Below are 26,723 nucleotides of genomic sequence, written 5' to 3'. Positions count from 1 at the left end.
GATAAATACAGCACCAGTTAAAAGTTTGGAAACACAAACCTTTTCTTTATTTTCAGCACTACTTCCACTGTGTGATTCTCACTGAGGACATTCATAACTCCAAATGGGTTTTAAAATGGCCTTTTCTCCAGGAGCTTCATCAGGTCCTTGTCCCTGACACAGTCTGTGAAGTCAGAACCATTTCTCTGACCACAGCGTGAAGCTCAGGGAGAAAAGCTCCAAAATACAAAACAGTAGGACTGCACGGTGGCACAGCGGTTAGCGCTCGTGCTTCACAGCAGGAAGGTCCCAGGTTTGATTCTCCCCATGTCAGTGTAGGTTTCCTCTGGGTACTCTGGTTTCTCCACCACTAAAAACATGTACAATAGGCCAGAGTGAATGCAGTGAGTGAGTGAGTGGTTGGGGGCGGGAGGGGCCAATGGCACAGAGTGGTCGCCTCGCTTCTGTCAGTCTACCCCAGGGCAGCTGTGGCTACAACAGTCTAGAGCTTTTAGATTTGGGTAAAGTGGAGATGCAACTTGGTTGAGGCGGGTGGTAAGAGGTTATTAAGATTATATCCTTTATATTATATCATATAATTTAGCCAAGAGCACCTATACAGACAACAGTTTTGAAATATATATATAAAAAAAGAAAAAAAAGTGCTTCCAGACTTTCAACATGTACTGTATGAGGAAAAATGTATTGCAAAAAATGTATTTTTTGAATTTTATGTAAAAATAAAGCGTTTGATATATACTTGTTATTAGTTAAAAAAAAAGTCCTTGTTGTTTTATTTCAAAGGTCAATGACCTGTCAGGAAAACTCCCTTTGGAGTCTGTCGGAGCTGCCGGAAACGGAAGCGGAAAAGTTCACGTCACCGGGAAATACTTCTCATTCCTCTGAAAGGAAGTATTCACCAGTGCTGCAATAGAGCTGAGTAAAAGTATATGGATATTTCAGGCTCCGGACAACAGCAGCAGCAAGTGGAAGACTATATTTGTAATGCTACAAATGCACATTTCATTCTGCCAAACAGAGGAACAGGGAAATGTCCATCATCTAAATCACATTCAGGTTTCACATTCATCTGTGTGAGCTTTAGGGAAACACTGGAGGAACTCAGGTCCAAAGTCTGTGAGAATAAACCGTTATGTAACGTCCTGTAAGACTAAACACACACACTTGGCCTATATTTGGTATTGCAGCACAAAGTATTGCGATCCAAATCTGTTTTGGGAAAAAATGTATTGCAAGTTTTTTGTCAATTCATGTTTTCAGATGAAAATCAGTATTAATTTTGACAACATATTTTAATTTTAATTTAGTCTTAGTCTTTTGACGAAAATGTAATTCGATTTTAGTCTAGTTTTAGTCAAAAAAATATCTTCAATTTTAGTCTAGTTTTAGTCGACTAAAATTGCAGAAAAAAATTTAGTCGACTTTGCATTGATAATATTCATGATAATCATATTTAATGTTGTTCCTCTGCTTCATGGAGCTGCTCCACATGAACAAAGCTCAGAGCTGATCCTTTGGCAGAGAATTTACATGATCTGAGGCTCTTTCAGACGAAGTTTGGATGATTTTAGTCTCTCCTTTTCATTTTTATTTAGTCTCATTTTAGTCGACTAAAATATCTGGACATTTTAGTCATAGTTTTAGTCTCATGAAAAACTTTTAATTTAGTTTAAGTCCAATTTTAGTCGTCAAAAAGATCACTTTGACTAAAATTAAGACTAAATATTTTAGTCGACGAAATGAACACTGATGAAAATAAATGTATGCCTAAAAACACCTCAAAATGTCCCATATTTTTGCCGACATAATCTGAATAATGGATGGAGCCAGGTTTAAATGTTGGTTATCCTCTCAAAGAAAAAGCTGTTTTTATTTGAAAAGTCGGTAAAATATTGAAATTAGATATTAAAAAAAATATTGTTCAGTGAATAAGTGAGTAGTTAAGAGTTATCGTCGCACTAATGTGAGTAAAATGCATTTGGAGAAAATGGCATTGAAATGAGGATTTCCCAAACAAATGTATGGAGAAACAGTATAATAATAATAATGTTATTGTGAAGATGAGGCTGTTTTGGTTCTGTGACACTGCAAAAACACTCCACAATGTTACACTGTGTGCCTTTAAACGGACTCATTTAACTGAACCGAGTCTGGCATTACCCAAATCTGAAGGCAAAGCAGTGGCAAAAGAGCGACACAACTCTGCTGGAAAAGCAACAATAGCACAAAAAAAACGTGACAAAAACACGACTGAAGAGGGATTAAAAAGCAACAAAAGAGCAACACGAATGAGTGACTAAAACACAACAAAAATGCAAAAGTTAGCATCAGTTTTGCAGGCCTTAGCTTTCAAATGAGGCGTTACTCTGGCCTATAGGCTGCGAGCTCCAGTCGAGAAGCTTTTAGATTTGGGTAAAGCTGAACTGGAGAAAATGTGCTTGGTTAAAGGCTGGGGTTCAGAGGTTAAAGTAGTGTGTGAAGACTTGACAGAAAATCCCAGAATACTGTGACTGTCCAGCTGAACCAAACTCAAAATGAAACAAACAAAGGTAAATAAACGTAAAGAGAAGGACAGACCTGAGCCTGGAGCGCCTGGACGAGCCGCCGCTTCAGCCGCTTCAGCCGCTTCAGCCGCTTCAGCCGCTTCAGCACATTCTGCACAAACAAAAGGCTTTAATCTCTGCTTTCACTCAGGATTGAGCCCAAACCGCTCTGAAATGTGTGGAAATATGTTTGCTCACGCGTGTCCCAGGTCGAACTCCGCGCCTGCAGCCGCCCCGGGCTCTGAGGAGCTCCGAGGGGCTCTGAGGGGCTGTGAGGGGCTCGTGCAGGGACCAGGAAACGTGGGTCTGTGTGGGACTGAGGGTGGTGCTCTTTCATGAATGGGGCAGCTCTACAGTGGTGCATTCACGGCCCAGTCTGTGGTACAGGGAGTATTTAAAGACTTTCCATCGGCATCAGCCCACGAGACACATGAGGATCACAAACCTGTTAGAATGATATGAAAGACTGTATTTCCCACAGATGATCATGGATGTAAACAGCACATACAATGATGTCAGTGATCAGGGCTGGCACCATTGACCTCCAAACTCCCACCTGAACCCAGCACATTTTCTCCACTTTGGCTTTACCCAAATCTAAAACCGCCTTGAAAAAAAAAGCCTCAAAATAGCGACAAGAACGAGAAGAAAACGAGCATAAAAGTGCGACGAAAAAGTCAAACACGAAAAACAGTGCGAGGAAAAAGATCTGTTTTAGCTTTCAAATGAGGCGTTACTCTGGCCTATAGGCTGTGAGCTCCAGTTGAGAAGCCTTTAGATTTGGGTAAAGCCAAACTGGAGAAAATGCGCTTGGTTAAGGCGGGTGGTTTAGGATAGAAAAAAAAGTTTAGGTTCTACCGGTATCAAAAAAAGGCGCTGGGAAAAACAAATACAGCTTTGATGCAGGGACAGCATTAAAGGAAGTGACCCCCCCCCCCATTTTTTGGCCCCAATTTTTTACATGTTTTCACCCATTTCCCCCTAACTTTTAGTTAGTTTTGGCGACATTTTTCCCCCAAATTATTCCCCATTTCTTGACATTGGAGGCGAATTTTCCACAGGTGAATCTGTTTTCTGGTTCCAGATGACAAATAAGAGGTGGGCGGAGTAGCTAAAAGATTTACTCAAGTAAGAGTAATGTTGCGTTCAAATAATTTTACTCAAGTAGACGCAAAAAAGTACTGTAAATGAGTAACTGTGAGTAACTGCGAAAAAGTCAGATTTATTGTCAATGACGCCATAAATTGTGTGAAACAATAATAATAATAATAATAATAATGATACTGAGTAACTTGTGATATTTCCAAAAAGAAAATTCCTGGTGAAAAATACAGAAAAACTAAATAATAGTAAAGAAAAAGGAGCACGAGGCCAACGATATCTATGTTATGGATTAAAAATGAAGCAAAACTAAGCACTAACTGCTTATTTACTCACAATGAATGGAAAAAGTAACTCATTAAGAAACAAATACGTCAATATAATTTGACTGGACTAAAAGTAAAAAGTACGGAATAATAAAACTGCTCTAAGAAGTACTTGTAACCTGCTGCCTCAGTGACCGCTTTAAATACTGCCCTCTAGTGTTGGCTGTCACACATTACAGGAGAAAGTGAGTGAGGAGCCAGCTCCACAGATGATGATGGCTTTTATTTCTCTTTTGAAGTATATTATTTGCGTTTAGCTTGTGGCCTGAGGCGGCGGTTCCCTCAGCAGGGACAGAAGGCGCTCCATCTTGGCCACTTCGGCCTCGGGGCCTTTGGGGAGCTCCTGGTGCTTCTTCACCTGAAACACAAACGTGAGACGCTTCTGTCAGGAGCAGGCGGGATTTACAAGGATTTTTAATGACACAAACGCAAACAAAATAAATGCTTTTTTCCTAATCAGGTTCCTAATCAGTTTATTGTGAAAAATTGACAGAACTTTTGGACAAAGATTTGGCTGGACCTCTGGAGTAAACAAAGTCCATCACTTCTGAAGATCACTTTTGAATGACCTTTCACAGAGGATGTACCTTGGGCTGTTTCCTGAGGTTAGGAGACAGTTTGAAGCAGCAGACGTGTCCGCGGTCGTCTCCGGTGATGATTATGGGGTGCAGAGGGTTGAACTGCACGTGTGTGAGGTGTTTCTTGGCCGTGACCTGCTGCTGACACAGAGCCTGGTGCTTGTTGATGCTCAGGTCAAACACGTGGATCTGAAACACAGACGGCTCGTCAAATCAGTGCTCATTTCATTTCTTAATCTTTGCAAATGTTCCATCAAACAGAGGAATGGGCCCAAACTGCAGCTGGAAGTGAACCTATAAACGTCACACAAATGGTCAAACTAAAGAAAACTGCTATAACTGCATGTTATAGCAATGTCCTGATATGAGCTCAGACCTGTTCACCACAACTGCCTCTAAAATCCTGCACTGTCACTCAGAAAAGTGTTGCACGAGCTTAATATAGAGACTGCAGTTACACATAAGACCTGAGGTGGCAGTAGTGAGTATAAAATGACCAACTAGCATCTGTCCCCTTTAACTATGTTTTAGCAAAAAAATGTGTCTAATGTGTCACTTTAAGGACATTTTAATGACTCTTAATGCCGGTTATACTGTTTTTATCACTTTAGGGCCAAAGGTGAGCTCGCCACTGCACCTTAAAGGATCTGTATCCTGCTATTTTAGCCATTCCAATGTAAACGATAGGCATTTATATGATATGCTGTACCTCTACCGCTATTTTTTGTGAGAAATGAAGTATTTTCTGGATGTATTTTGCAAACCCGGAAGACACAATGCTTCAATCCAGTTAACTCCGCCCCCTATCTCTTAGATAATCCGCCCATGCAAAATTAGCAGTAAACGAAATACAAATATCACACCAATAAATTACTTTACAAAGCAGTTATAAGCAGTTGACATCTGCAACACAACACAGCTAACACGCGTTTTGGTTGACTCACCGCTCTGTCCAAGCCACTCCACTCTGTTTACGCTATGGGACTCGCGGTTATAAAAGTTAATCCACTTTGATTCTGGTGAAGATTCACCAAACATCCATCAGAGACAGTCACAGAAAAAACACCATTTTGGTGATAGTCACTATTTTGGTGAATCCCGGAGGCGAGTGGCCACTTCTTTAGGAAGGTTGAATAAAATCCTTTTTCCAGGCGTGTCCAGAGTAGGTTAGAAAGAGCTCCTTCTTCACAGCTTTCAGCGCAAACATGAATCTGTCAAAAAACACTCTGAGGGTATTTTTGATAAGGAAATAACAACATGGCTAAAAGCTCCAAAAGGATTTTGCATGATATGCATGCCTTCAGTCATGTGACCTTTGTTGTTATGGTGGCCATTTTGAATACCAAAGTAGCATTATCTAGTACTACCACATGTAACAATATCTCAACTCAGAATGAAAATGAAAGACAACTGATTGACAGTGGCATTTTTATGTACTCATAATCATTGCTCAAGAAGACAATAGTAAAAATATGGCCCCAGAGATGCACGTTTATGTGAAGAAACCAGTGAGTCAGTGTTTAAGATGATAGCATTCTACAGGTTTGCATTTAGCTTCAACAGCTCAGTTCCGACCTCTCCAAGAGAAAGCCCTGAACCACACTCCAAACATTTGCTACAACATGTGACAGAGGTCAGAGCTGAGCTGTTACTGTAGTATTTCCTCAGTGTTCATAGATGTGAGCCACACATGTTTATCATGTTGAAGCCATTGACAGTTGATTGAATAAACTGTGGTTTACTTACTATTAGCATGCTAAAGTCTGGAACAGCTTAAACACTGACTCAGACTAAGACTCTGTTGACATGACAAACTGTAGAAAGGTTGTCTGTTTCCTCTTCGATGAGTTAGTTTAGCCTGCATAATGCTACTTCGGTATTCAAAATGGCCACCGGAACTATGCGTGATGTCATTGGAAACGCATGTATAGGATCTTTAAAGGGACTAGATGCAATTTGGTCATTTTTATACTCACTACTGCCACCTCAGGTCGTATGTGTAACTGCAGATTCTATATTAAGCTCGTGCTTGACGGCACTTCAGACCCGAAAAAACAACTTTCTGAGTGACAGTGCAGGATTTTAGAGGCAGTTGTGGTGAACAGGACATTGCTGGAACATGTAGGGGGAGGAAAATAAATCATTTTTAAATGTTCAAACTCCATATAGTCTACTTAAGGCCATTCGGAGATGACGCGTTAGTCCTTTGTGGTGTAAATGATGTCTCTGACCTTTTCCTTGTTAAATGATGAGAATGTGAGAAACGCCTGCTTTAATTGTGCCCTTGAGGTCTGACGGGCAATAAAGGCTCATCTATCCAAAGCTTTCGAGTGCCTTGCGGAGACGTGTATTCCTGGATTAGTACTCACCTTCCCGTCCGTAGTGATGGCGGAGAACGCGGTGGAGGAGTACGGCGCCCAGGACACGTCTCCCACGGCCGAGCGCAGGTCGAAGGTGAACATCGCCGAGCTGGGAAATTTCACAGAATCATTAAACCAAAACAGCAATATCTGCCACAAATTTACAAATAATCTAAGGCGAGACGCTGCAGGTGAATGGAGAAAATGTGAAAACAATGGCCATACAGTAATAGCCTACATTTGCCTGGGATGAAATCTAAATAATGGACATGTGTGGTTTTATTCTGTGACACATCAGATCCAAAGATTTGCTCAGAGGGATTTTGGATCTTGTTCAGCGTTTTAATAGACTAGTTATTAATGGAAAAAATCTGAAAAAATTCTAACATCTCCTTGTGTATTGTGGGCTCAAAGCTCAATAAAGTCGTCAGAAATTAGATCTGTAATAATCCCAGTGAAAAAAGCTTCCAAATCCAAATGTAGTTGACTCCAAGCCTGTAAAGAGTCTGTAGGAGCGACTAAAGTGGAATGGAAACCTCATTTTAAGAAAGTTTAGTAGCATCTGCACATGCACGCATATATCCCCACACACTTTAGCGGCTGGCTTCTTCCACAAAGAAAATGACTATATTTGGATTACAGAGTGTTGTCGGGGGGATTCTGTGTGTCACACGGCCATGTTGGAGTGATTTCAGACAAAATCCCAAGTAAACAAAACGTCATGATTAACATAGTAAATGGAGAGTTTGGTCTCCTTTTTACATTGTGTAGTAGTAGTGCCTGATGGTGTAGTAGTAGTAGTAGTAGTAGTAGTAGTAGTAGTAGTACCTGATAGTGTGGTCCCAGATCTTCACAGTCCAGTCGGAGCTGCAGGACATAAAGACTTTGGGATGAAACTGGTTCCACTTCACCGAGTCAACCGCCATGACGTGGGCTTCATAAATGTCCAAGTACTGACCGGAGTAACTCTTAGAGCACTGCGGAGAGAGGAGGCGTGAGGAGGTGTGAGGAGGAGGAGGAGCAGAGGAGGAGGTGCAGAGGAGGTGCAGAGGAGAAGGAGCAGAGGAGGAGGAGCAGAGGAGGAGGAGCAGAGGACGGCCAGTACCTTGTAAATGGTTCCTTTCTCGCTGCCGACCAGGAACAGGAAGTCGATTTGTTTGTGGAAATCGAAGGAGGTGAGACACGCTGCAGAATCAGAATCAGAATCAGAATAGTTTTTATTGCCATTGTTTGAGAACGGGTTCACAAACTACACGTTTTTCTCGGTGCAGACGTGGAACATAAAACATGAATGGCAGCGCTAACGGTAAACCAATGGAATCTCTCGCGTCCTTAGGTCTGTCTAGCCTCACTGAAACTTCACAAACTCCAACGGCAGCTTCCACACTTCATCTTCTGTCGCCAGGGAAAAGTCAAAAATCCCAAAGAAAATCCATATATTACACAAGTCTTTAGCTAGTTTGTAGAGTGTTTTCAGAAGCCGCATGCGAGTGAACGTGACAAATGAGGAGCACTAAAAACAGTCCTTTTCTGTTCTTAGTGGCAAAAATTATGATCAGACGCATAAAACAACGATAATTATACACATAGATAACATCAGGCATTAGTTATGATATAAAACAAACTATTAAAAAAAGCCTAGCATCCTTGTGTCTATTCCTGTATAATATTCGTCCCCTATAAGGACTGAGGGCTTTACCGTTGACACTCTCCTCCTCGGACACGCTGACCGTCAGGCGGATGATGTCTGTGCACACCAACTCGTTCTACAACACAAAAACGCGTTAAAACATCTGTCCTGTGCCCACCCGTGCCCACCTGCTGCCCTCACCTTGACCAGTGTCCAGCAGGCCACCCGTCCGTCAGAGGACACGGAGTAGAAGTTGTGGTTGTTGTCCATGTCGTCGTTTTGCCATCGCACCTGAGGGACAGACGCCGCCGTGAGGCCGAGTCAGGAAAAACAGCCTTTTTTTTTTTTTTAAATCTACATGTTTAAAAAATAAAAACCCAACAGGAAGTCGAAATTACGAGATTTAAAGTCATAATTCTTAGTTTAAAACTCGGAATTTTGAGATTAAAAATCTGAATTACAAGTTTGTAAGATCCCTGATCATAGACGTCTAGGGTTGTCAACTTCAGAACAGAAAAATAAGGGACACTTTTGGGTGACTGTGGTGAGGGGGCGACAACGACATCAATAGACAACTTTAGGTTCCGCTGCCGTCCCCTTGTTCCGACGTCTATGATCAACTTGTAATTTCGAGTTTAAATCTCGTAATTATGAGTTTTAAAAGTCGTAATTTCGAGATATAAACTCGATTTTGTGTTTTAAACAAAGAATTCTGACTTTAAATCTCGGAATTTCGACTTCCTGTTGGGTTTTCTTTTTTAAACATGGTGGAATCGGGCTTCCATATTACACAGATACAGTTCACACCGATTGTGATCCAAGTCCAAACTACAGAACAGAACAAGCGCAAGTTTAAATGAGTAACTCGCACTAGCAGAACATTGGGAGGTTGGGTTTCCTTCACAGACCATAGCAGGGCAATGGCTGAACGTGCAGAGGTGCTTTGGATCGTGATATAACGATCCCTCAAAAGTGACAGATCGTGAGACGGTCTAATATCCTCATATCGCCCTCTGGAATAACGAGGACTTGACTTTGAGGACACAGCGCTGGAACTAAGGAGATTCTAACAGCACAGATTGTATGAAGGTCATCATCTGTTAAACCTAAGTCTGACCTGCCACACGGGGTCAGTGTGTTTGCCCGTCTTGGCCGTGCTCCTGTACGCCGCCTGCTGCCCGCCGCTGTCCCGCAGGTTAAACACGGCCACGCTGCCATCGTACAGCCCCGCTGCGGCCAGGTGGGGGCGCTGCTCGTGCACGTCCAGGCACAGCACGCCTGACCAGGTGGGGAAGAAGTACTCCGGGTGCGAGGGGTTCTTCAGGGAGTAGAAGAGGAGCATCCCCCGCGACTGACGGCTGAACTCATCTGTCACACATGAGGGAGACAGGATTCTTAACCTCTGAACTGAGCACATGTTCTCCAGTCTGGCCTTACACAAATTTAAAACGAGGATGAAAATACAACAAAAAAAGTAAAGCAACAAAGAAGCTACAAAAGAGCAACAAAAACGTGCTGGAAAAAAACAGCAACACAATAAAAAAGTGGAAAAAACGCAACTAAAAACCGACAAAAATGTGATAAAAACACGGCGATAACGCAACAAAAATGACACAATGTTTTGTAGGTCTTAGCTTTCAAATGAGGTGCTACACTGGCCTAACTTTTAGATTTGGGTAAAGCGGAACTGGAGCAAATGTGCTTGGTGAAGGCGGAGACACTGAAAAGACGCGGTGGTCAAGATTTGTGTCTTAGTTTTAATGTCAGAGTAAAAGGCGAGGCAAGGCAAGGCAACTTTATTTATACCGCGCATTTCGTACACAAGGCAACTCAATGCGCCTTTACAATCAAACTCTGCCTTTACAATGTTTCTGTGGTGTCTGTAACTGCAGTAGTGACACTCACATGAGCCCATGCCGACGGCGAACAGATCCGGGTATTTCTTATTCCTGAGGAAAACAAAACAGTTACATTAGGTTTACGCTTTATCCAATGGGTGAGGAAGGTGCTTCTCTATGATCCTCAGGGCGGGGAGCTGACATTGCTGCAACACCCCCCCCTTGTGGCCAGAGGCGACTCCCAGAGACACTTGGTAGACAGGATTCCAATGGGACTTGAAACCTTCCAAGAGCGGCTCAAAAGCCTGGCTCCAAAGAGGTTTTTTTTCTAAATGTCGATATGACCCATGTGACACCGCTGGGGTCGGTGAAATATTTGTAACCACGCTGGTTTTTGTATATCAGCCCGAAATAGTGGAATCATTTTCAGTGCATTGACTGGCTCCAGAGCCTGTCAATCAAGCTCTGGAGCTCTGTGGAGGAGAGCCCTTTAAGGAACAGGCGGCCATGTAAGTTTCACAGAGGATTCAGAACCATTACCGTGAATGGGGCTAAACTCATATGTATTATATTATATCGATGGTTTTATCACACATTCAATTCACCTCCTCAGAACAGAACAATAATGTGTGGAAGATCTGCAAATTTACAATATCAGGTTCATCTCCCATGTCAGGCAACGTGTCAAGAATGGGGAATGACTTTGGGGGAAAATGGGATAAAATTGGGAGAAATTGTAGCAAAAAAAGGAAAAAAATATGTTAAAAAAAAGAAAGAAATTGGCAAAGATTGGGACAAAAATTGGGGGAACCTTCTTTCAACACTTTCATTTTTTTAAGACAAGTAGAACCTAAACTTTTGCTCTGATACCAGACTGGTATCGTTTCGCGGCACCCAGTTCTTCTGCTAACTGCGGGGCGTCGGGCATCGTGAGAGTGACACACACAGACATCGCCGCAGGTTAGGGTTAAGGTGAGATGCTGCTGTGATTTTGGATCTTAGGTTCTGAATAAACGAGGGATTAGTGAAAAAAAATCAGTAACAAATGTAATTCCTCCTTGTTTCTTGAGATCAAAGCTCAATAAATCAGGCAGGCATTAGATAGATCCTTCTGTGAAAAATCTTCCAAATGTAGTCACAGCCTTTTGTGCTACACGTGGATACCAAACATGTCAGTATTTGTGAATGAATAAACATGGGAAAGACCAGGGAGTGACACAGCCATGCTGGAGTTACTTCCTGGATAAATCTCCGGCTCAAAGTCACAAAATGTCAGAGCTTGGGCTGCTTTTACTCTGCCAGAGTTAAAAAGAAGATGTTATGGAAAAAAATAGCTAAAAATCTGTGAAAAATCCGTGTTTTCACCTGTAGCATCTTGCCTTAATGAATAAAAGTTGGGGGATTTTTTATTTATAAATATGTTAATGTTTGTGGCAAAGATAGAGGGGAAGTTCAAGAGTTACAGCGCAGACTGACCAGCAGAGGGCGGTGACGGACAGTTTCTTGGCTTTGTCGAACTGAAACTTCCACAGAGGCAGCAGCGTTCCCTCCTGACGGCCCTCGTCCGCCGGGTCCTCGAAGTATTTAAAATCTACAGAACAGAAAGAGGTCAAGCTGCCCACACACACACACACACACGCGCACGCACACACACACGCACACACACACGCACACACACACACACACACACACACACACACACACACACACACACTGCGTGGAGGAGTCGTACCCTGGAGGATGGGGTCGAAGATGTTCTGGTTCACCATCCGCTCCAGAATCTGCGCCGCTTTGGACACTTTGTTCAGACTGTCCACCTGAGACACAAGGAGCTACAGTGACCACGGTGGTTCCCAAAGTCCAGGATCCTTCCTCCTTAGACCCTGCCTTTAGAGCCGAGCGTGATCAACTAATACACAGTTCGGCACGGGAACTTACTTTTTTGAAAATGAAATAAAAACTCTTTTATTCTTATTGTTCCGCCTGTCACACAACTTTGGATATTTAGTTTAATACAGTTTTGAAAAGAATATCTTTTAAATGGCGTCCTCCATTGTCAATAAACTGATTCAGACTTTTGGTCCACTCTTACAAACATGTCAACATGTTATATTATAACAGGGTTTATACACTGGCAGAAGCAAGTCAAATGTAATGCTTTTTAATGCCATTTCTAATGCCCAAATACGATATTCTAATGCAGAAATGCAGAAAAAAACAGCACATATTTCATTTCTTAGGGTTTGCAAACATTTCATCAAACAGAGGAAAGAGAAATGGACAAAATGTGAAATTTTTAAGCAAAAAACTGGGTGAGTCTGGTTACCTGTGAATCTGAGGCGGTCAGTTTCTTGGTCTCTGTTTGTCTCTTGTTCTGTGAAGTCTTCTTCTCCTTGCTCCGCTCCAGTTTATCCAGTTCCTTCATGTACGCATCATAAATCACCCACTGGGGAAAACACATTGAATAGTTAAAGACTGAAGCACTGCTACTGCAAACTACTGCAGCTGTTACACACTCGGTACTTTAGTCCAGTGTGGATTAGACCCACACACACAATTTTAAAACACAAGATGTATCTGATACTTTATAATAGGATAAGTGATGAAAGTATTTGAAGTACTTGGTAAATATCTGCACTATTCGCTGTGGGAAAAGGGACATTTACTTTTGGAACAACTGCAGGCACAAGAACTATATCAGCTCTATGATGTTGTCTTTGTCATAATTAAATTTAATCTTCTTACACATGCCCTTACGGTTTTAAGTTTTTATAGTTTATTATTTATCTAAGTGATGTGTTTTGGGTGCAAGACACCAAATAATAAACTAAACTAAACTTTTCACTATTATTACTATGTCATTATGGTGTTACGCCACAAGGTGACTGGGCCGTGTGTACGAGGACTGCTGTGCTCTCTACTGTGACGAGTGGTGATTCAGACTTATTTTACCCACAAATACATAAGTCTGTTGTGGAAATGTACAAGTTGTTGCTCCTTTTGCTATCCAGCCGAACACAACCATGGCTAGCTACCTCCGGACCTTTCTGTCCCTGTAAGACCTCCCCTGATCTTTGCCTTTTGGGAATTCTGCAAACTCCAAGGTCCACAGGTGATTCTAGTCCTGTGTGAATCAACGTCAGAGGTCTCTACTGAGGGCAACGCATTTAACTGTTAATCTCCATGAGTATAGGGCATTTTTATGTTTTATATACATTGGTGAAAAATATTATTTTGGGCGGTATGCAGCGTGGAGCCAGGTACTTTATATCAGACAGATGGGGGCGCTCTAATGCAGTGGAGCAGTGGAAGTTGCCATCAGTTTTTGATTGTGTTCTGTTACTTTGGAAAACGTGGTGGAAATGTGGGTTTACAAAATACCTTCAACATCTCCAGTGAATCAAAAACAATTGTAAGTCAAGATATTCTTTTCATTGCTCACCGTCTACATAGACAGGACAACAATAGTTTAAAACGAATCCAAACTAACCCTAAACCTAAACCTAATCTTAAGGATAGTGGAGTTTACTAAAGGCATCTTATTGAGATTCACTGAGATAAATGTTGCAGAAAAAAAAATGGAGGTGACGCCATTTCCTGTGGAGAAGTGGAGCTCCACTGATCACATGCTCCTCCATCAGCTGCATTCAGGCACTCTCTCTTTTGCCGTGCATTTCGATAAAGGTAGGGTTTTTTAATTTGGTAATTGGTTAAGGAACATGATTCCATTGCTTAGAAATCATAATCACACATTTTTGTCCTGCTGCTTGGGACGCTTCCCTGTCCTTCAAGACTCATGTTCTGATAGGGCTATGCCAGTCATTTCTGGGTCAATCCCTAGGTTTCCATGGTCAGGGAAGCCATTTTCTTCAATCATATTTCATATCAGAACCGTACAGGGCATTTCGGGGGACTGCTTGGAAATGGTCATAGACATGCTTCACAACTAAAAGCAGTTAATACGTCTTCCAGATCCCATGAATCCTGACTGAGATGCCATGAGTACAACAGTTTGATATCAACACAACTAACACCTTACAATTCCTTAATCCCTGGCACCTGCTTTTTGTCTTGTTCTGAAGGCAGCTAGACAACAGGCTCAGAAACAGAGAGGCCATAGCGCCCCCTGGTGGACACATATTGCAGTGACCTGTCCTGATGAGCTAAACCCTCATCTGTCTGTGGCTCTGACCAAACCTAAAGGAGAGCGTACGGACCTGGTTGGCTGTGTCGGAGAAGTTGCTGCGAGGTGGAGGCTCGGTCTGACAGCTCCGCTCCTGAAAGAGAAACACGATCACTCCCAGTCAACACCTGAGGGGGCAGCAGAGAGTGAGTAGACGTGTAGTACTCGCCCTGAGCGGGTTGTTGAGGCTCTGTGATGCCCTCTCGCTGAAGTTGAACTGGTTGGTCAGTTTGGGCTCTTTCTTGTCCAGCTTGGAGGCCGCACTGTCCGGCCGCTCCTCATCAGTCGCGTCCTCGCTGTCATCCACCGGAGTCGCCTTGAGCGCAGATATGTTAGTGGCGTTTACTTCTCCGTGTGTAGAACTTTAATATAATGTGAAGCTCTCACCGAAGTCTCGGGCTCCTCCTCCTCGGGCTGTGCTCCGGCTTCAACAGCTGCTCAACATCACACTCAGAATCACTATCCTCTGCATTTTACTAAACACTACAAATGAGCTCCTTTGGTCACTCACAATCTTTAGGCTGCAGTGATCCCTGGCAGATCAACACATGTACTATTCACCTTATTTCGCCCCGCCCACTTTTGCCACTTTTGGCTTTAATTCTGCATTTCTGTATTTATATATATTGTACACTCAAAGAGCTTTCCAGCAAGGATCCGCTCACACATTCACACACTCATTCATACACCAATATACGCAGACACTGGGGACAAGGCAGGTGAAGTGTCTTGCCCAAGGACACAACGACAGCGTGCCCCTGCAGGATTTGAACCGCTGGTCACAAGATGACCCGCTCTACTATCTGTGCCACTGTGAATAGAGCTCATGTTTGGCAGTGTCTTTGCTGGATACGGCGTCTGAAATCAGTCTGTGTGCATGAAGAAAGATTAACCAATGAGCTTACAGCAGCGGCCTCAAGACCCACCCCCTGATTTGCATACATTAAGAGAAATGCAGAAAAAAATACAGAAATAAATACAGAAATAAATAAATAGATACAGAATTAAATAAATGAATACAAAATAAATAAATACAGAAATAAATAAATAAATACAAAAATATATATATATATATATATCCATCCATCCATCCATTTTCTTCCGCTTTATCCGGGGCCGGGTCGCGGGGGCAGCAGTCTCAGCAGAGATGCCCAAACTTCCCGATCCACACACACCTCCTCCAGCTGTTCTGGGGGGACCCCGAGGCGACACCAGGCCAGCTCGGAGACATAGTCCCACCACCGTGTCCTGGGTCTTCCACGAGGCCTTGTCCCACTAGGACATGCCTGGAACACCTCCCGCGGGAGGCGACCAGGAGGCATCCGAAACAGATGCCCGAGCCACCTCAGCTGGCTCCTTTCGACGTGGAGGAGCAGCGACTCTACTCCGAGCTCCTCCCGGGTAACTGAGCTCCTCACCCGATCTCGAAGGGTGCGCCCAGCCACCCTGCGAAGGAAACTCATTTCGGCCGCTTGTATTCGCGATCTTGTCCTTTCGGTCATTACCCAAATCTCATGACCATAGGTGAGGGTGGGAACGTAGATCGATCGGTAAATGGAGAGCTTTGCCCTCCGACTCAGCTCCCTCTTCACCACGACAGACCGATACAGCGACCGCATCACTGCTGACGCCGCACCGATCCGTCTATCGATCTCACGCTCCATCCGTCCCTCACTCGTGAACAAGACCCCGAGATACTTGAACTCCTCCACTTGAGGTAAGGACTCCCCACCGACCTGGAGAGGGGAAACCACCTTTTTCCGGTGGAGAACCATGGCCTCAGATTTGGAGGTGCTGATCCTCATCCCGGCCGCTACACACTCGGCTGCAAACCGCCCCAGTGCGTGCTGAAGGTCTTGGTTTGTTGAAGCCATCAGAACAACATCATCTGCAAACAGCAGAGATGAGACTCTGAGGCTCCCAAACCGGACACCCTCTGGCCCCTGGCTGCGCCGAGAAATTCTGTCCATAAAAGTAATGAACAGAACCGGTGACAAAGGGCAGCCCTGGCGGAGACCAACACGCACCGGGAACAGGTCTGACTTACTGCCGGCAATGCGAACCAAGCTCCTGCTGCGGTCATACAGGGAACGGACAGCCCTTAGCAGAGGGCCCCGGACCCCATACTCCCGGAGCACCCCCCACAGGGCACCACGAGGGACGCGGTCGAACGCTTTCTCCAAGTCCACAAAACACATGTGGACTGGTTGGGCGAACTCCCACGAACCCTCGAGCACCCGACGGAGGGTATAGAGCTGGTCCAGTGTGCCACGACCAGGACGAAAACCGCATTGTTCCTCCTGAATCCGAGGTTCAACTATCGGCCGGATCCTCCTCTCCAGCACCCTGGAGTAGACCTTACCGGGGAGGCTAAGGAGGGTGATTCCTCTGTAATTGGAACACACCCTCCGATCCCCCTTCTTAAAGAGAGGGACCACCACCCCGGTCTGCCAATCCAGGGGCACTGTCCCCGACCGCCACGCGATGTTGCAGAGACGTGTCAGCCAAGACAGTCCTACAACATCCAGAGACTTAAGGTACTCAGGGCGAATCTCATCCACCCCCGGAGCCACCGAGGAGCTTTCTCACCACCTCGGTGACTTCAGCCCGGGTGATGGACGAGCCCACCTCCAAGTCCCCAGCCTCTGCTTCCTCATCGGAAGACGTGACGGCGGGATTGAGGAGGTCCTCGAAGTACTCCTTCCACCGTCCGACGACATCCCCAGTCGAGGTCAGCAGCCCCCCACCCGCACTGTACACAGTGCTGGTGAAGCACTGCTTCCCCCTCCTGAGGCGCCGGATGGTTTGCCAGAATTTCTTCGAGGCCGACCGATAGTCTTCCTCCATGGCCTCCCCGAACTCCTCCCAGACACGAGTTTTTGCCTCTGCGACCGCACGAGCTGCAGCACGCTTGGCCTGCCGGTACCTCTCAGCTGCCTCAGGAGTCCCACAAGACAACAAGGCCAGGTAGGACTCCTTCTTCAGCTTGACGGCATCCCTTACTTCCGGGCGCCACCACCGGGTTCGGGGATTGCCGCCGCGACAGGCACCAGAGACCTTACGGCCACAACTACGAGCAGCCGCATCGACAATGGAGGAGGAGAACAGAGTCCACTCGGACTCCATGTCCCCCGCCTCCCCCGGAATCTGGGTGAAGCTCTTCCGGAGGTGGGAGTTGAAGACCCCACTGACAGAGGGATCCGCCAGTCGTTCCCAGCAGACCCTCACAACACGCTTGGGCCTGCCAGGTCTGACCGGCTTCCTCCCCTGCCAGCGGATCCAGCTCACCACCAGGTGGTGATCGGTTGACAGCTCCGCCCCTCTCTTCACCCGAGTGTCCGAGACACGCGGCCGGAGGTCAGATGACACGACTACAAAGTCGATCATCGACCTCCTGCCTAGGGTGTCCTGGTAAATAAATATATAAATATATAAATAAATAAATATATAAATAAATAAATGCACTTATTATAATAAATGCATGCATTTCTTGATCTTTATTTTATTTATATATTTACTAGCTGAGACCCGGCCTTCGGCCGGGCCTCGCTAGTCTCCACATTTGATATTCCGAGATTATGAGTGATTACAAAGAAATGTCCAACCCGTCACACAGTTCAGCTGTAGACCAGTGGTTCCCAACCCATTCCAAAAACTATGGCCATTACAAATGTTTAAAATAATGAATGCTAAAAAAAAATTCAAACAAACTGCAATTGGAGTGTTTGATGCACCCGTGCTCCTTTCTTATAAACTACAACGACAATATTTTCGCTAAACTCAGGGAATAGAATTCAAGAGACAGTGGAATAATTATGGATAAATATTCGGGGTTCAGCTCTAACGGTTCGGTTCACGGTGCAGGACCCGTGGTTTGGTGCATCCCGGTAGTGTACAATCAAAAAAATAATAAGTTGGTTTTGAACTGAAATAGCCTAATGATTGTTGTTAGACAGTATTTATAACCTTACAATAAAATTGGCAATGCGTTCAAAGCTGCTTTAGAATAAAATGTACCTCTGGGCTCACAATACGTGAAAGCAAAATAGAAAACAAATGGTCCAGCAGCAAAAGTAAAAAAAAAAGAAAAGAAACTACGCAGTGCAGGCCATGCGCTCGTTAAGTTGTAGTTTCATTTTGGCTTTTACTCACACGGAGGATAAATCAGTCGGAGCAGCGCGTTTGATTAGAGGCTCGTGTTTGAGCAGGTTTTGGGCACACACGCACACACATACACACACGCACACATCGCCATGTTTGGATGCGCACGCACACACATACACACACGCACACATCGCCATGTTTGGATGCGCACGCACACACATACACACGTACGCACACACACGCACACATCGTCCTGTTTGGATGCGCACGCGCACACATACACACGTACGCACACACACGCACACATCGCCCTGTTTGGATGCGCACGCGCACACATACACACGTACGCACACACACGCACACATCGCCCTGTTTGGATGCGCGCGCACACATACATACACACACGCACGAACACACACACACACGCGCGCACACACACATCGCCCTGTTTGGATGCGCGCACACGCACGGCAGTCAGATCTCGTGCACTCGCGTTTTTGTGACGGCGGGTTGTCCTCGTACAGCAGCACCACGGACCATATGGACCTGTGGCCGGTGGGACCGTCACGTGGGGGCCGGCCGCGGATGTAATAATAATAATAAGAGTAATAATGCATTATAGCGCTTTTCCAGACGCTCAAAGTCGCCTAACAATTTGGTGCATTATTCATGGACAGGCAACCAGTCTGCGCACATCAGCCCCCAACTCCAACCACGCACACACTCAGTACTGTCGCCAGGCTTCCTGGTGTTCCCAAACGGTCTCCCATCCCAGTCCTAACCAGGCCCTTCCCTGCTTAGCTTCCGAGGAACGGTCTCCCATCCCAGTTCTAACCAGGCACTTCCCTGCTTAGCTTCAAAGTCGGTATGGGAAATAAACATGGCGGCGACCAGGCGGCGGCCATTGAGATTGCGTTTTCTATAATAGATTTATAGATATATTTATTGTTTTGGCAGCCACGGTCCTCCATACTTATGGGTGCTATGACCAAAATACTCACTGATGTGTATTGGCTACTGCATCGATTACTCAGACACAAACCGATAGTACAATATACACAATGACGTGAATTAGGCCTGTTTGTTTACTTTCCAAATACTAAGACACCCCAGCTTTTTTGGTTTGTTTTAAGATTTGATTGGGCAATCACTGCTTGCTCTGCTTGTATGGACACACAGACCAACATCAGGACATTTTTCCATAATATAATCTCACTCGTATGAACCACATGATCCTAAACCATTCTGATAAAAGTAAGACATGATGCCACACACGTCATTTGTGTCACACATAAGACGCTTAAGCTAAGTCACGTAATCAAACGTGAAGCTTTGGCTGTCAGGATGGAAATAAACAGAACCTGTGCAGTTATGAATTGTCTGCAGTGACAGGGATAAACTCTGTTGTCTCTGGACCTATAGACGGCAGGACGTCTGAGAGAGCTTCATTTTAAGCCCGATTTTGGACGCACAGGAGAAGCATGGGTGATTTTACCCATGTAAAAGTGACCCACAGGAAACAGTGGAATACACTGTAGCTCCTCCCTTTTCACTTCTCTATCCTAACAGCGGCACAAACAACTAATCACTGGCCACAGCCCCACACAGACCACGTCAAACAGCACAATATCAACAAAAGTTCATGAGAACCACTTTTTCCAGCTACATTTCAACCACAGAGTTTAGTGGCATATTGGACAATTCAGCTACTTCTCTCCTTTGTTCTCCCACATGGACAAAGCACAGACACATTTTTAGTCCCTTCTTTTACGCTTGCCTTAAAGGAACAGGCCACCGTTTTTACAAACTGAGATATGTTCTTACCTGAGCTTAGACGAGTTGATGTGTACCTGTCTGTCTTTACGCATGCATTCAAAGACCAAAGATGTTGTTACCATCTAAAAATAAAAAGGGGTACTATAATGTAAGGCGTAATAACACCTTAGGAGTACGCCAACGCAGTAATACTACACAGACGTCGAAGTGCTCCTAAGGTGTTATTTTAATTTTGTGTAACTATACTTGGACTCACATAGCCGTATTTAAATAGGGGAAGCTTCACCCCCGTTTGGGTCCATAGAGGAGAGGCTAAATTCTAGCAACTTTTTGCATGACTGAGTGCACGCGTAAAGACCAGACAGGTACTCATCAACTCGTCTAAGCTCAGGTAAGAACATGTCTCAGTATGCAAACACGGTGGCCTGTTCCAGTTTTAGAAGCCGACCAAAATATCTCCATGATTAGTAGTAGCTGTAGTACTGACCCGTGAGCCCCTCTTTGGCCCTGAGTCGGCGAGCCTCCTCTGAGTCCTGGTGCAGCAGACTCCCGTCCAGAACAAAGTGAACTGTGAGCTGGTCCACAGTGATGGGCTTGTACCCCCTCTCCTGGACAAACACATATATATATTATACACAGACATGGGCTATTTGAATGGCAGCAACATGTACACCACTGAGAAGGTCAGCGCCCCCTGTGGGTGAAACAGACACTCAGGTCCATTGAAATGAATGGGCAGAGATCGATTGCAAGAGCCAAATACATGGTTCATTCAACAGCTAATGTACTACTGCCATTGCTAACGTTAATGTGTATTTGAGACTCGCTGAACCAGCATGTTTAATCAGGCTAAACATTTATTGACACACGTTACAAAGGGCCACCAGGTGGCGCTGTAAAATAGCTCCCGATCGTCCAATGCCAAGCAGCAACGAGACATGTTCCTGTCGCCTGTGAAAATCCAGACTGACCACTGCACCGGCGATGGAGTCTGGTTAGAGTCGGCATCAACTACATTTCCAGAGCTGAACATGAGCAAACAGGAAGTAAACTTATCAGTGAAGGGAGGTGTGTGTGGTTGATGCAGAGTCAAATCAAATTCTGCCAAATATCTTGGCATCGGCCTTATAAAAACACATATAGGTCGACCTCTAGATTTGACCTGAGATTTTGTATGAACCACCAGAGAAGAAAAGGATCTGTGTTTACCCAGAAGGGGCGGGGCCACAGCAAAAGTGCCCAGATGCTGCTCCTATCTATAGAACCATGTCTCCTGACATAAATAAAGAATGCATGTGTGGAGGCTGCACCTTGTAGCTGTAGCGCACGATGTTGTCTGGAGCGTGTGGGTTATTCGCCGTCAGCACTCGGGTGATCTCCTCCTTCAGTTCCTGCAAATGAGAGAGAGTGTCAGAGGACAGACACCAGGACAAGATACAAACTCCAAGCTACACGCCACATTCCGTGGTTGTTTTGACTAAATGCCATGTCTAAATAATAATATCTAAAATAATACCATGTCGCTAGAAATCAACAAAGCTCTGGGTGTGAGGGAGTGGCTTGCTCAGTCCAGAGAAATTGGGCAGATAGAGCTTTCTGCAGCTCATATTCATCGAGCAAAAGCTGGAAATATAACGTGTAATATAACAAAACAACCTCTGAAAAGATGTTAAATATTCCCTTTTTTGTTATCTATTAATTCATTTATTTACCAATTGCATTTGAAATAACACAAAGCCAAACATATTCTTATTTTGACATCTATCTTGATACATAATGATATGTACATGTTGCTATTCCTGTGAATGTTTTTTGACGGAGGACATTATCCTTAAAGGAACAAGCCATCATTTTTACAAACTGAGATATGTTCATACCTGAGCTTAGACGAGTTGATGCGTACCTGTCTGGCCTGTGTGCGTGTGCGCAGTCACGCAAATAGACGTTGTAGCATTTAGCCTCTCCCAGCATGTTCATAGCTCCAAACGGGGGTGCAGTTAGAAGTTATTAGTTAGTTATTACACCTTACAATATAGTAACCCTTTTTATCTGCTCAGCAAATTGACATGTTTAATTTTGTGTAACTAGACTTTGATCGTGTTCCTTTTCACGTAACTGTATTGAAATAGGGAAAACGTGGAAGAGTCGAGTCACTACTTCCAGGTTAAGCTAAGCTGCTGCGCCGTCTAACTCGTCTAAGCTCAGGTAGGAACATATCTCAGTATGTGAAACGGTGGCCTGTTCCTTTAAGAAAAAATGTAACGTAATGTATATCTAGTTGGAGGAATAAGCGACATTGTTGGCTCTGTCATTGTTATTTTGGGGGGAGGGGAGATCATCCTTGGAAAAAGGAAAATAAGTGTAAAAAATTGATAACTTTTTTTCATTTTTTTTTTTTCTTTCTTTATTTATTTGAGCAGGGACAGTGTACAATATACATTAACCTCAAAGGGAGAGATGCATTGTACCAGGTTATAGCACTTGTGCTAATTTCCACCTGTAGTCCCTGGGCAGACTGATGTCAACAAAGTCATAAAAATACTAATACAGAAATAATACATTTCCCCAAAAACAGCATTAAAATCAACACACACTTCATTCATTCAAAGCATTTTTTCATTGAACCCGAGACTTTCTTCCTGTGAGGCAGAAGTGCTAAACCTTCAGCCAGCAGCCACTGAGGGGCAACTACAATACTCACATACTCAAGTACAATACTCACATACTCAAGTACAATACTCACATACTCAAGTACAATACTCACATACTCAAGTACAATACTCACATACTCAAGGACAATACTCACATACTCAAGTACAATACTCACATACTCAAGTACAATACTCACATACTCAAGTACAATACTCACATACTCCAGTATGATACTCACATACTCAAGTATGACACTCACATACTCAACTACAATACTCACATAATCCATTACAATACTCACATACTCCAGTATGATACTCACATACTCAAGTATGACACTCACATACTCAACTACAATACTCACATAATCCATTACAATACTCACATACTCCAGTATGATACTCACATACTCAAGTACAATATTCACATACTCAAGTATGACACTCACATACTCAACTACAATACTCACATAATCCATTACAATACTCACATACTCCAGTACAATGCTCACATACTCCACTACGATACTCACATACTCAAGTACAATACTCACATACTCTAGTACAATATTCACATACTCAAGTATGACACTCACATACTCAACTACAATACTCACATAATCCATTACAATACTCACATACTCCATTACGATACTCACATACTCCATTACGATACTCACATAATCCATTACGATACTCACATACTCCAGTACAATGCTCACATACTCCACTACGATACTCACATACTCAAGTACAATACTCACATACTCTAGTACAATATTCACATACTCAATTACAATACTCACATACTCCACTACGATACTCACATACTCAAGTACAATACTCACATACTCTAGTACAATATTCACATACTCAATTACAATACTCACATACTCCACTACGATACTCACATACTCAAGTACAATACTCACATACTCTAGTACAATACTCACATACTCTAGTACAATATTCACATACTCAAGTACAATACTCACATACTCTAGTACAATATTCACATACTCAAGTACAATACTCACATACTCTAGTACAATATTCACATACTCAAGTACAATACTCACATACTCTAGTACAATATTCACATACTCAAGTATGACACTCACATACTCAACTACAATACTCACATAATCCATTACAATACTCACATACTCCATTACGATACTCACATACTCCATTACGATACTCACATACTCCATTACGATACTCACATACTCAAGTACGATACTCATATACTCAAGTACAATATTCACATACTTAAGTAAGATACTCGCATTCTCCAGTGCGATACTGACATACTCCAGTACAATACTCACATTCTCCAGTACAATACTGACATACTCCAGTACAATACTCACATACTCCAGTACAATACTGACATACTCCAGTACAATACTCACATACTCAAGTACAGTACTCACATACTCCAGTACAATACTCACAGCCTCCGTTAGCTCGTGCTGGTCAGTCGGCTTCACTGCAGCGGTGTGGGCCAGGTCCTCCGCCGGGTCTGCACCCTCCAACCCATCCTGTACATGAGGGCCAATAGCACACTTTACTTTACTTCACAAACGTCAAATGTTTTTAGTTCCTCCTTTTATTTAGGTTTTAGAAATTGACCAAAAATATCTGCAGATTTTAGCTGTTTTTTAGTTTGAATCTCATTAATTACTTTTACTTTAGTTTTAGTCTCATCTCAGTTACAAAAACATTACTTTTACAAATAAATGTGTGACATTACTTTTAACTTGCACTTGTACATAATCATTACAATAATTACATTACTCTTACTTTGGATTCTCTAGGGAAACAGCTAAAAACACAAAGTAAAATGCTTCTGCAGAATATCATACTAAAAGAAACACTGTGAATGCGATCTCCATAGAGAAAAACAAGTTAGTTTATTCTTTTCATAATTTAACGATTTGTTAATGTCACTCACCCTTTTCTTGCCCCCCTTCGCCACAGTTCCCTTTGGATTCCCCTGAAGAAAAAAGACATTCAATAAACACGGCAAATGTAGCTAGTTTTTAACTCTCCGAACAACAAACCCGACACCGCTCGCACGAGGAGCTAGCCAACAATTTAAATTATGAACCAGCTAACTTTAATCACTTTTTTACCTTCCGGGTGGGAGCCGCGAAGGCTGCGTTCGACAGAGGCATTTCCTCGTCTTTAATGTCCTGCACACAGCGCTCTTTCTTTGTGAATATAATTATTTAAACTAAGAAAAAAAGGTGCGAATAAGTTGATTGTATGAAGCTGCGGCCGCGGCTGTGTGTCCGTCTCCATGGCGACGGCGGAGAACCCCTGATACGCTAGAACGCTGTCATAGTAACCCATTGGAAATGTCCAACTCTGGCGGCCATGTTGTGATGGTCCACTCCACTCAACAACTAATGAGACCCTACGAATTTTATATCCTTTTGTCCAAATTTTATATTCACAAATGTAAATATTCTAAGCAGAAACCCAACTTTGCACATTTTTTTAGTGATACTCTCTCATATATCAAGATTTTGGAAGGTTCTGATAACAAAAAGGCTCTAAAAACTATCAGTATTTGCTCAAAATACAATATATTTGTAACTGAATAATTGTATTGTACAATTCTGTTACCCCCTGGCATATTCATATTCATATACTTTTCAATAAAAAAAATTAAAAAAGACCCTACGACCCTACCTAATTTTATTTCCACCCACAGTCCCTAGACAGGGGGATGTTATATTTAGAAAGGTTTAGAAAAGAATGCAGAATAGTAATAGAAGCATCATTATTTCACTCACATCATGAAACCATAGTAAAACGTAATGTAAATTAATTGTAAAATGAACCACGTTTATGAACACTGAACAGTTTTGTTATGTATTTTCATGTCACTTTTGAATGTAATGAAAACACGAAATCCATCTATCCATCCATTTTCTTCTGCTTTATCCGGGGCCGGGTCGCGGGGGCAGCAGCCTCAGCAGAGATGCCCAAACTTCCCGATCCACACACACCTCCTCCAGCTGTTCTGGGGGGACCCCGAGGCGACACCAGGCCAGCTCGGAGACATAGTCCCACCACCGTGTCCTGGGCTTTCCACGGGGCCTTGTCCCACTAGGACATGCCTGGAACACCTCCCGCGGGAGGCGACCAGGAGGCATCCGAAACAGATGCCCGAGCCACCTCAGCTGCTCCTTTCGACGTGAAGGAGCAGCGACTCTACTCCGAGCTCCTCCCGGATAACTGAGCTCCTCACCCGATCTCGAAGGGTGCGCCCAGACACCCTGCGAAGGAAACTCATTTCGGCCGCTTGTATTCGCGATCTTGTCCTTTCGGAAAACACGAAATGTGAAAATAAATAATAATAACGACAGACGTGTTTTTTTGTGTGTGTGCCTATATTGTTCCTGTTTCTTTTAATTTGTTGTATTTCTATGGGATTTTTATTTTAATTCATTATTATTTATTTACAGTTTATTTATTTTTTAATTTCACGCTACTTGCTTGTTATAATTTTGCCGAATCGTTTTCTGTTTGTACAAATTAATTTAATAATGGAATTCAACAGTCACTAATACTACTTGTTTCGACACCCAGGACAAGGTTTTTTTAATTTTTTTTTTTTTT

At 43.5% G+C, this 26,723-nt stretch overlaps 1 protein-coding gene across 1 annotated transcript; it reads right to left on the bottom strand.

The window, feature by feature from the left end:
• Positions 1-4,152: 4,152 nt before the first annotated feature.
• dnai1.2 (dynein, axonemal, intermediate chain 1, paralog 2) lies at positions 4,153-25,391 on the bottom strand. Its single transcript, XM_079582488.1, has 20 exons — positions 25,229-25,391; positions 25,048-25,089; positions 24,548-24,634; positions 21,750-21,830; positions 20,927-21,047; positions 14,947-14,993; positions 14,729-14,875; positions 14,594-14,653; positions 12,703-12,822; positions 12,109-12,193; positions 11,853-11,967; positions 10,444-10,487; positions 9,656-9,906; positions 8,740-8,829; positions 8,608-8,674; positions 8,014-8,093; positions 7,737-7,885; positions 6,918-7,017; positions 4,558-4,737; positions 4,153-4,328 (listed from the first exon to the last, which is right to left on the bottom strand). Exons 1-20 carry the CDS (start codon positions 25,268-25,270, stop codon positions 4,224-4,226), a joined length of 2,013 nt encoding a protein of 670 aa, XP_079438614.1. The 5' UTR covers positions 25,271-25,391; the 3' UTR covers positions 4,153-4,223.
• Positions 25,392-26,723: the final 1,332 nt, after the last annotated feature.

This window comes from Gobius niger, assembly GCF_951799975.1.
Source record: "Gobius niger genome assembly, chromosome: 24".
NCBI lineage: Eukaryota > Metazoa > Chordata > Actinopteri > Gobiiformes > Gobiidae > Gobius > Gobius niger.
The sequence above is the reverse complement of the archived record's forward strand: the minus strand, read 5'-3'. Positions and strand labels throughout refer to the sequence as shown.